Source organism: Thermobia domestica, chromosome 10 (genome assembly GCF_964235325.1).
Source record: "Thermobia domestica chromosome 10, izTheDome1.hap1.1, whole genome shotgun sequence".
In the NCBI taxonomy this organism is placed as follows: Eukaryota; Metazoa; Arthropoda; class Insecta; order Zygentoma; family Lepismatidae; genus Thermobia; species Thermobia domestica.
In genome coordinates, this window is record NC_137463.1 from 102,313,632 (window position 1) to 102,326,130 (window position 12,499).

Consider the following 12,499-nt stretch of genomic DNA (forward strand, 5'->3'; position numbering starts at 1 on the left):
GGTATTGTTCTGAAAACTGTTCCGATCGGGAACGACGTAACTCAAACGTTCACTCAGCTTTGGTGTTATTCACAAACGAAACCGTATTATCAACTACAAAAGATAAATTCTTGGGTAATTCCAAAAATAAAGATTGTTTCACCCGTGAGTTGATAGTTCATTTGACACAAGCTGGAATTAAATCCAGCAAGGAAGAAGTGATACTGAAGCACTTACAGCTAAAAGTGCTATACCCAAGCCTTTAAATCCTTGTACGAACGTCGTAGTAACTGGCGAGAATGTTGACATTTTAATTTTTTTGCTTGCACAAGGTAATAATCAGTACGACATAACATTTCGAAAGGTAGGAAGTGGACAAGGAGTGAGAAAACAATTTAATACTAAGAAGTTGCAACATACATGGGCAAATGTGTTAATTGTTTTGCTCAGTTACCATGTTTTAACTGGATGCGAAATGATGTGGTTTGTATCGACAAAGAAAGAAAAATGCAATGTAATTATCTCAAAAACAATAAGATTTATGCCGATCACTTGAAGTTTCCAACCACGATAATGCCAGTGTATGATCTCTGATTGAATCTGGCACATAGTTTCTATTAACACTCTAAGATTGTCTAGCAGTAGTAACCTCATTGGATCAATTCCAGTATCAATGATACATCAGTGGAGTAAGTCACTTCCCTATTCAAAACGAAATACAGTTAGCAACATTGCTACCCACCAGTGATGCCGCTAAACATCATATCTTGAAAGCGTATCATCAGGCTCAATTGTGTCTTGGAAATGATATTCGAGCAGTTGAATATGGATGGAAACCATCAGGAGATATTCTTGTACCAGCAAGAATAGACAAGGAACCCTCTTCATGTAATTATCATGCATTTAATATCCTGTAACGGTGAAAATGACTGTGATCGTAGATGTGGTTGTCGGAAAGCAGGAATTGTGTTCTAACTTATGTCGTTAGTGTCGATGAAATGGGTGTATGAATGCACAACCAAATGATGAAGACCATAGAGATAAACGAAATAACAATGATAATCTCATTGATTGACCTCATAAAATAAGTCTGAATGAATTCGTAAGAAAAATGTTCTTAAAGTGCATACTAACGTCTAATGTAAACATTAAGTTCGATTTGAAGAATACTAGTAGGAAAATTGCATTCTAGTTATAACAAGACATTTAAAACACAATTACAGTCAAATGACTATTGTAGTTGAGAATGATTTTAAGTGTGTGAATTACAGTTTTCCAATGCAAAGGAGACTACCATTTTTTGCTACTTTCTAATACTATTAATACATTATTTGTTTGCTATATTTACGTCATGTAATACTATGTGTCATAAAAGCTTACTCCATTGGGAAAAATGTACTCCATCTTAAAGTAAATTAATAATTATGATAGGGAAAACAGTGGTAGAGTTTTGTTAACATACGATAATTGTTAGTGTTGCAAATTTTAAACTATTTATATGAAAATCATGTTTTGTCCCGAAATTTTGCGTTGTACGCTTCTTCCACAGATTGGGTTTGGTTAGTATAAGTCTTACCTCGTTCGAATTTACGTTTCTTAAGATTTTCAATGATGTATAGCTCTTGGTCCTATGCAAAAATAGAAGGTGACTAGAGCCACGAAAGTGAATATCACCTTATGCACTTTTGTACAGAGAGGTCAGAAAGTGATATTGGTTATCATTTTTTCTCAGCTTGTATTGCACTGCTTTGTGTTATTGTAGACTATGTTTGAGATAAATATCAAGGACATCTGTTGGTGTTGTTTTGTTGATGTGCAATAATTGTTAGTGTTGCAAACTTATCATGATTTCTGAAAATATACGTTTTTAAACAAAAAAGCTGTTTTCTTCTTCCTCTTCCTCTAAAAATTTAGCGCGATGGGCATATATGTTATTTACTTAAATTTTCCGTGTTTTAAACTTTGCAACCATATATGATTCATGGATTAATGATAATTAGAACGGTGGCTAGAGGGATAAACGTAAAGGGTGACGAATTCCATAAATTCCTTGTCGTCGTGTAAAGATGGCGGACATTTTTCAAAATTGCGGAAAAAGCTACAGTGGGATTTTAGGGGACTTTTAGTATGTTATTCCTGACACATTCCCCTACTTAAATACCAATTTTCAGCTTGTTACTAATTTGTTCCTTTCTTCGCAGAAAAATTAGCTCTCTTTACTGGACTAAAATGGATTCACGTATGGAAAGGATTAGCAAATTGAATAAAGGTTACAAATACCTATACAATCTTGTTGAGAGGTTCAGTAGAAAGACATTAAACTGTCCCTACAAAGAGTAAAATTGGAAGAATTTAGCAATGTATTTCGTTAGATGTTACAAGAATAAAACCAACAGCCAAAAAAAAAAAAAAAAAAAAACTTCCAAACTGACAGAAGGTGTGAGTTCTACAACACAGACCTCATGAAGCATATCGAGTACTCTTCAATTCAGAGCAAATTAAATAAAACCATGATTCAACGCTTCAATCGTACGCTTTGTAACCTGATGTGGAAACGATTTACACTACAAGGTAACTACGAATGACTCGATCTGTTGTGTAACTTCTGAAACATTTAGACACACAAACTAACTAACTCTATGGCCTATGGAACCTGGAGGTTCAATGCCGTGTTCATAAAAGCTCTCCGCTGACTTCTATCCTTATCCAACTCGATCAAGTTTCTACTTTGTATTCCTATCTCTGCGAGATCCATCTTAATATTTTCCTCCCATCTGCACCTAGGTCTTCCTAATGGTCGTTTTCCGGTTGGTATTCCAGTTGACTTTGAAACCGTTCCTATTTTTTTTTCACCCTCGCTACAGTACTTGCCTTCCTGAGCCTCCTAGACTTGATTACCCTAACAATGTTTAGTAAACCGCATAAATTATGTAGTTCCTCGTTATGAAGTTTCCGGCATTCTCCATTCACGTTTCCCTTGGGTCCGAATATTTGTCTCAGGATCTTGTTCACAAATACTTTCAGTCTATATTCTTCTTTCCGAAAGAGCGACCATGTTTCGCAACCATACAGAACAACAGGCATGATTATTGTTTTATATATTTTAAATTTAAAATTCCTCGATAGAATTCGTGACGACAAGAGATTTTGAAGCGAATAGTAACATGACTTGCCTGTTTTTAGTCGACATTTCATTTCTTCGTGAATATACTTTTCATCTGTTAATATTGATCCTAGATATTAAAAAGTATCTATTTCATCAAAAGTATTATACGATATTTTAATGAATCCATAATTTTCCGTATTACGATCCCAACGAACTTCCATGTATTGTTTCCTCTGCATTTACTTCTAAACCCATGTTCCTGCAAGTGTTTAATAAGGTCTCTGCATTTCTCTCTATTGTTCCACTATCATCCCCTGTTAAATTTACATCCGCATACTCCATAACCTGGTGAACACCATTCAACTCTAGGCCCTGGTTGCTATCTTTGATTTTCCTTATAGCGTATTCTAGAGTAAAGTTGAATAATAATGCCGATAACCCATCTCCTTGTTTCAGGCCATTCCCGACGAGAAAGCTCGTGGGCAAAAATTTTCCTACCCAGACTTTACTTTGGGATTCATTTAAACATACGTTAATTAATTAGGTATTCCAAATTCTGTAACAATGTTGTACGATATCTCTATCCTAACCCAGTCATACGCCTTTCTAAAACCAATAAATAATTGATGTATCGGGGTATTCCCACTTCCTTTCGAGTACTTGTCGAATTGTAAATATTTGGCCGATAGTTGATTGACTTCATCTAAATCTGCACTGATATTCTCCAATAATTTCATCTGCGTATGAGGTCAATCTTGCTAATAAAATGTTTCAGAGGATTTTATAGGACGTTGCTGGAATAGAAATTCCTTGGTAATAATTACAATCAGTTTTGTCACCTTTCTTGTGAATTTCAAAAAGTTTGATTTTTTCCATCCTTGTGGCAATTGTCACTTGTTCCAGACAAGGAGAATAAGCTTGTGTATCTTGTTCCACAATTTTTTGGCCTCCAACTAAGATTAACTCAGCCGGAATTTGTGTTTCTTTAATTTCTTTATAGCGTTTTGTACTTCTATTCGGTTAGGATCTGGAATATACGGTTCTACGGTGTGTATGACCGTTTCTCCGCGCACAGTAGTTTTTGGCTGCGTGTTAAGCAAATCGTCAAAGAAATCTTTACATCTACTTAAGATGCTATTTGTATGAGTGAGAACTGTTCCGTCAGCTTTCTTTAATATATAAGCATGAGGTTGATAGACTTTCTTAAATTCGTTGATCCCTTAGACAATGTCCCGAATGTTTTTATCTTTGCTATTATTATCAAGTTCTTTAACTTTAGCTTTCAAAAAATCGCGTTTCTTTGTCCGAAAAGTTTTGGACGTTTTCCGCCTGATGTCTACAAAATTTTGTGTAGTTATTTCATTCGGATTTTTTAGTCAATGTAATTTTGTTCGCTTTTTCTTTTTTACAAAGTTGCATTCTCCTAGTTGAATGCATTCCTGGTCGAACCATAGTTTGTTCCTAAGTATTTCCTCGTGTCGTAAGTTTTCTTTTGCTGAAATTTTAACGCTATCTCTAATTGAAATCATAGTATCCTCAACACTATTGCACTCCGAATTTTCCAAAACCGAGAAAATATTCGAAACTTCATTTTGGTATTCCTCTCTTACCTGGCTCTCTTCTAATTTCTTTAAATTACATCTCTCCGTTTCCAGACATTGAATATTTCCTTTATTGAACGATCATCACTCTCTTATTATCGCTGCTACCAGGTAGTGATCAGTGCCATGATCAGCTCATATAAACGACCGAACATCAATTATGCTAGATTATCTTCTTCCATCTACTAAAACGTGATCAATTTCATATGTGTTTTCCCTCTGGTGAGGTCTAAGTATATTTATGAACATCGCAATGTGGAAAGTTTGTACTGTTCACGATAAGGTTTCTGAACGTTGCAAAGTTCACCAGTCTAACAACGTTGTCATTACTTCCCTTATGCAAACTTTCGTTCCCTATAATCGGTTTTAAAATATCCTCTCGTCTATCTTGGCAATGAAATCCTCTAATAGAATTTTCATATGGTATCGCGGGAGTTGATCAAATATCCGTTGCACTTCATCATAAAGTCTGTCTGTTGTATCGTCATCTTTATCTTCTGTTGTGGCATGTAGATTTTAAAAACCAATATCACACCACCGACCTTTAAGAGTAATAAAACGAAGTCTAATAATAAATTTAACCCATGTAATTGCTGATATTCTTCGTTTGTAAACGAAAACCCCTGTTCCTAATTGGCGATTTTTATTTCCTTCCGCGTAAAAAAACATAAAATTTCGGATTCACAGTTCCATTTCCTTCCCACCTAACTTCATAAACTCCTACTAGGTTCATCCTGCATTTCTCTAACTCATTCGTTACAGATTTTAACGCGCCTGCTCTATAAAGACTTCTAATATTCCATGTTCCAAATCTCATGTCCATTTTCTTTTGCTGAGGTCGTGCCAAGTTATCAGTCCTAGTCTGAGGCTTCTGTGAATGTTTCTGAACAGGTGCCTTTTTTTACAGGATGAGGTTGTTAGCCTCACGCAAACCCCTAAGTTGGAGGGCCACTTCTTGTCGTCTGTCCGAGACTGCTTATTCAGTATATTCGCAGCTAGCCTCTATATCTAGAGGCCTTCTCCTCGATCCGCCACCTGAGGACCCGCTATGCCGTAGTGACATGAACCCACATTAGGCACAAAAAGCACATCACAGTTAAAAAGAGGCCAGTTTACGTAAGCAAGCCACGTACATATGAACTCTTGTCTACTGTCTACCTCAAACTGTATATACTCCTCAACAGTCAAGGCCCAGATTCTAAGTTAGAGATAACGTTAGTCATTAAATTAAAGCGACGATTAGAGGAGCTGCACGCGAAACTGACCAACTGTGATCTTCGAGTTGCTAAGGTGGTTCGGATCAACATTCCAACTACCATTTAAGTGAATCAAAGGGCAATTCATTGCAAGTCTGTTTTATAAACCTGAGTTAATGCGAAAAAAATATTCTGACACGTATCTCGTTAGGAAGGTGCTGCGTACAGAGAAAGATAAGACAGACATAAAGAAGATATGTTCATCCCAATTCTACAACTCACTGGTTGATGAAGTATATTATGTAGTGTATGAGTTAGAATGAAACCGACCTTATGCTTAAGTCGGGATGAGGTTACGATACCATTTCGCACCATATTTTTTGACGAATATATGAATGTATATTTTATTTATATATGTTGGAAACCTTGTTAATACCTCCACTGCAAACGAAAGGGATCGTATATAGTCCGTAGTTACAACAGAACGACACTCCAGATCATACTGTTCTTATGTTGCGTGATTTCCTTAATGAACAATTTCTAGGCCGTTGAATTTGGCGTGTTCCTCTACTATGTCTGTCCCCATTCAAACTACTCTCACAAAGCCAGGACTTACAACATCAGAAAGCCCATTCTGGGGAATAATCAAGTTGCTCGTGTCTCATCGTCAGTACAGGAAAGATGAAGAATTACAAGTAAGTGTGGAGGAAACTTTGCTGACGATAACATCCGATATGCTATGTAACATATCAAGGAGGACATGGAGATTCATATGTCAATGTGTACAACACGATGGAGCACATATCGATCTACTGGATACAGATTTCGTACATGTAAGTGCTCATCTATAGTATATTCTAAACAAATAAACTAAATTTAAATCGGCATTCTTCTCTTTTATGCTCAAATCTAGGAGTAAGGGATCTTCACTGACACCCTCTGCATTATATATGTACGTAGATAGGTAGAAAGAGAGATTATCAAAGTGTTACTATAGGTTAAAACAAGATTTTGTTCGTTGGCAAATCACTTTCCTCCTGAATACACCGTTGACATATATCTTACCTCCTAAACACAACTCGAAAAGTGAAATAGTGACATACAAAAGCTGTTCTATTGTATGAACAAAATATCAATATTCATGCAATGTGAAGTTTTTCCGTGTTAGTAAAACGTTTTGAAGTGATGACAGGACAATATACTCACTTGGATTTTAAATACAACTTACAATTGGAAGTATGTCCCATTGAATAATTTTTCGTTCCTGCCTCCTGTATTGTTCCAGGCCTATGAGATAATAGTTTGAACAATGTTAGTTTCACAGCAAAACAACAGGTGAACGATTAACTACAATAATATAATAGTCAGTAAACCAAATATAAAATTATATATAATAATATTACGACTATATTAACGTTTATTTGGAATATTGACAGTAGATTATCCCGAGGAAACTTCTGGTCGAGAGGCAAACTACGTTTTATTAATATTATTACCGGATCCAGCACGAGTTGAGTTGATTTTAGTTTAGCGTCCCGTTCAGCAGCGAGGCTATATGAGACGTGGATCTACTGATTAACGTGGAATCCGAACCACATGAGCTCCGGCCGGGAATCGAACCCGGGTCTCCCACGCCAAAGGCGCGTACGCTAACCGCTTAGCCACGAAGGAGCTCCGGATCCAGCACGACTGTGACTACAATTTAAAGAATAAAATTTCAACATTCTCCACAAAAAACATTATTTATACAAATTGTAATCTCAAAACTTTCCACGTTCATTTATAATGTAAATACTAGTACTTAAAACATGCATAATTTTATAATCCTTACAAATATACAGGGTGGGCCATTTTAATTAATCCACGGAAATATCTGAAAAATGATAAAACATAGAAGAAATGTTTGAAGTACACGTTATATATTGCTAAGGGGGAAAACCATTTCCGCCAAAAGTACCCCTCCCCACCCTCCGGAAATGGGGGTAACGGGGGATAACTTTGAAATGTCAAATGGGAAAATGGGTCGAGTAATACCTCGTTCGAAAGGTCTTGGAAAACTAAGTAACGTTGCTGTGCCAAAATTTGTTTCATATGGAGCACCAGTTTCAAAATGGCCGCCATGATTTAGTTCGGAAACTCCAGTAGCCGTAGTATGAAAAACATGGGAGGTAAATGAATGGAACAAAATTGAAATACGTAAATATCATAGGGCATATCGAATGATGTGACCCCTGCGATCCCAATGGCTTCCCTGAAGGGATCTTGTGAGCTAACTTCAAAATTTCAATGTCCGACCGAACAACGGTTCGGGCGTACGCTTGACCTACCCAATGCTGTTTGGGAGGCAGACTTCAGGGATAGAGAATTAGTGCACTCAGTTAATGCGGATGGCCACAGTCAAGGGCACCCATAAGGGGGGCAAGGGGGCTCTCGCCCCCCTAGAGGAAATTGTACTTCGGAATATCGAAAACTCAATAGAATTTTTAGAATAGCTACAGCAAAATTCTCTGACACTGATACTATGTTTCGGCGGCCTTTTAAGAACACTGCCATTTCACCTCAATCGTTTTCTCCTGCAATATGTTTGATTTTGCAAGATTTACCGAACGAGGTACCACTTGACTCGTGTTACTATTTGAAATCTTGAAGTTAGCTCCCAAGTCCCCATCAGGGAGGCCACTGGGATCACAGAGACCACACCATTCGATATGCCCTATGATATTTACGTATTTCAATTTTGTTCCATTCATTTACCTCCCATGGTTTTCATACTACGGCTACTGGAGTTTCCGAACTATATCATGGCGGCCATTTTGAAACTGGTGCTCCATATGAAACAAATTTTGGTACAGCGTTACTTAGTTTTCCAAGACCTTTCGAACGAGGTATTACTCGACCCATGTTCCCATTTGACATTTCAAAGTTACCCCCCGTTACCCCCATTTCCGGGGGGTGGGGAGGGGTACTTTTGGCGGAAATGGTTTTCCCCCTTAACAATATATAACGTTTACTTCAAACATTTCTTCTATGTTTTATCATTTTTCAGATATTTCCGTGGATTAATTAAAATGGCCCACCCTGTATATAAACAATTACAGATGTACTGCCCTCCGTTTCTTCGTCTGAGTCAGCAAAAGTTCAGGAATGATTATTTGCCAAAATAAATGTTATCTATTGCCTATCTTGGCTCTCCCTTTATAGTAGCAAGGGGCAGGCTCGGACTGGCCAGGGCAAGAGGGCAGGGATTCCTGCCGGGGCCCTCCCTAAATATATATATATTAATGAGTATTGAATAACATGTAAAGTAAGATAAAACATGTCTGCTGTGTTGAAGCATAGTTACTCGTTGTAGTTGGTTTCGTTTTCAGAGTTAGATGATCCCAGCATTGAATGTAATCCCATTATTGCTAAGATAAAAACATGTCTGCTGTGTTGGAGCATAGTTACTCGTTGTAGTTTGTTCCGTTCTCAGCGTTAGATGGCCCCAGCATTGAATGTAATCCCATTATTGCTCTAACAGTATTATAAAGTCCTGTCTGTAGGTCTTTGTGTGTGGTCTAGTAAGAATATATTTCAAAAATATGAAGAATGGGGCCCCAGCATCGCATTATCTAATGCGTATTGGGGATCCATAAATGTCGAAATCCGAAATTAAACTGACTTTCATGAAGTTCTCCTGGGGCACTGCCTTAGTCGTTTGACAAGTTATTGCAACACCATAAAGAAACAGAACAGGTCCCTACCCTGGGGTCCCATTACTACACGTGGATATGCTGGATAGCTTAACATACTAAAAAGACAAATGATCGAAATTTCGTGTAACCTTCAAGTCGATTCTACCACTATTTTTAGCCATTGTCGTTGACTGGATTTAATGCGCGCATCCACCGGAAAGGATTCATGCAAGACTGCGCTAAACTAGCAGCGAAAGTTTGCAAAAATGTCTTAATTACAACAAATGCTAATACATGAATTTCATCCAAACTCCAGCCAAGTAAACAAAATGACTCAAAGAGTTATAAACTTAGGAATGTACATATTGTAGAACCATCTAGGAGGTATTTCACACCAGGCAAATGACGCCTTCAATATAGACCTTGACCAACACTGGTGTACTAGTAAAACAAATTTATTGAAAGTCTCACCAGCCATAAAAGTGGGAGAAAATGTATCCGAACACAGTAACATATCAGACTTATAAACTGGTTCATTACAATACCACTGTGGTTCGTGTATACATGTATTGAAAATACAAGGCAGAACATGGGAAAAATGTACGATGTGAATTCCAAACCATTGTGATGTCCGCTGTGTACGACGACTTATTCGCGTTAACAACCCCAGTCTCAAATAAATAGATACATAAAAAGCGTTTTCATTTTTACCCTCTTACCCTATTCTCGAATTCATCTAATAATAATTGAAACATGTACAATAGCTATACCTCCCACCTGTATTTTTATACAACCTGCCGTTTATTCATTTAATGATACTTCAATGTTCCATTTACCTTCATTTCCAACATTCACAGGCATGATTTAATTATTATCGGTAATGGTAATCACGACCAAATGTTTTCTGATTGCTGGTACTTACCGGTGAAAGCTGGAAATAAAAATTCAATTTCCAAAAGTTAAAAAAGGTAATTACTGGTAATCGCGGTCGATATTCGGTAATTATGACATGTCTGATTCTCACAGTAACATATATAAGCATGTATTAAGATCAATGGTCTACTTGCATATAAAGGGTGAACTATTTGTCTTGATACGAGCAACATAATGAATAAAAATGATGAATTTGGCAGCTCTGCAATACTGTTACTGTTGTCAACTCAGCATAAAATTATATCTTTTTTCAAATGGCACTATGTAATGTTATTATATATTTTAAATCTGCATTATAAAAAAAAACTTACACTACCACAATTATTATTTGGTGTTATAATCTAAGGTCCTATAGTATCACATACATCCAACTTTGAAGGCCTTTACAACAGAATTAACGAGGGTGAAACGAACAGGGTAACCTACATTCAAAGTACGTTATTGTCAAACGCTATGATCATAATACGACATATTTATCGAATTGGAAGAATTTTACAAAAGATTAAAATTTGACTTTCTTTAAAAGGCTATATTTTGAAAAATTGCTTAAATAAACACGACACCCAAGTACATAGATGTTCTTTAATACATTTAAAAATTATAACGTGATTTAGAGCAATCTGTTATTTTAAATTGTTCTGGAGATATGGTAAACAGTAATTTTAACAGTGATATTACAGTGATGTAATTTCAAGAACTTGATTTAATTACAATTATCAAGTATTGTAATATAATAGGAAAAGTGAAGTAACTATTTATTTTTAAAATATCTCCCTAACACGCTATTTTAAACAATTTACCAATATTTACTAATGTTGTTCATTTCTCCGAAAAGGTTTAATATATCATTTCTGTAACGACATACATATCATTGTAGTAATGGCATTATGATCTTTATGTGTTTTTACTATGTACGTAATTAGATGAATACTTATCTAAGTAGTTCTTAGAAACAAAGATCTTTGAAGAAAGTAACATTTTTTATTTTTTTTTAAATTTTGCTTCTATTTATTCGAAATACATAAAACCCATGAACGTAGTATTCGACACTAAGGTACTTTGTACATATCTTGCACCATCAGTCACACTTGCATTATTACTGTAGCAGAAAACTGCAGCAATATCTTCACTGCATGATGTTTTTGATGAGGGTCAGAAATGGTCGTATCATGTCTTGTCCGCTGCCACTTTTTACATATAAGAATGTCACTACCATCTTTGGAACATCAACACACTGTCGTAGACATGCACTCTTGGAGAAATGTTTTCCGTCTCCAGTAAGAATCTTAGACCCACTGTACTCACAATTTACGATGCAACTGCATCTTACGCACGACAGTGTGCATTGTACCTCGCAAACCACCGAACTGCATAGCCAGCGTATGTACACTTTTCCGCAAATTATTAAGCCAATTCTCGCTATAAAGTCATCACTGATGATATATGACTGACTTTCACGTGGAGAGTTTGTCAGTTGGTCCCGATCTTTACAAAACATTCCTATCGAATTCTTTGCATTTGTTACAAATTTGTATAATGGTTACGAATTTCTCCCTTAGCAGCGTTTGATGCAAGTTTTGACGAGTGAGAACAAAGACGAGAATGAAGGATTGATAAACACGTTTCACAAAATCTAACAAATATGGGTGAGATGGTGGTTCATACAATCCAAGTTATTTTCACAAGGGCAGATGGAATATTGTTTCTAACCTTCCCATAAAAGGGGAAGTATCAAATATTGTTGCCTTGTTTCAATGCAAATGTGTCTATAGAATGTAGTGCTTTTCTTTTAATTTCCTAAATAAAGTGGAACATACAAAATTATTAAAGTGGGTCACCACCCGGAAGTCAGTACATATTTTAGCTCATCCCCTTAACTACTGCGCAATGAAACGTTACATATTATAAATATTGTACTATAAGATAGCGTATTGCTTCAGCTACAGCACAAGACTGATTCATTTGGTTGTCTCTCTCCTGATGTCGAAAAATGTAACAAATAAAAGAAAA

General features: G+C 36.4%; 1 protein-coding gene across 2 annotated transcripts in view; it reads right to left on the reverse strand.

Moving 5' to 3' along the window:
• LOC145662607 (phospholipid-transporting ATPase ABCA1-like) overlaps positions 1-12,499 on the reverse strand; it is a 1,231,974-nt gene that overhangs the window by 844,271 nt on the left and 375,204 nt on the right. For both annotated transcript variants that reach the window (XM_081728328.1, XM_081728326.1), the window contains one exon: positions 7,111-7,169. In XM_081728328.1, coding sequence (XP_081584454.1) covers positions 7,111-7,169 — 59 coding nt within the window. The remainder of the gene's footprint in view (positions 1-7,110; positions 7,170-12,499) is intronic.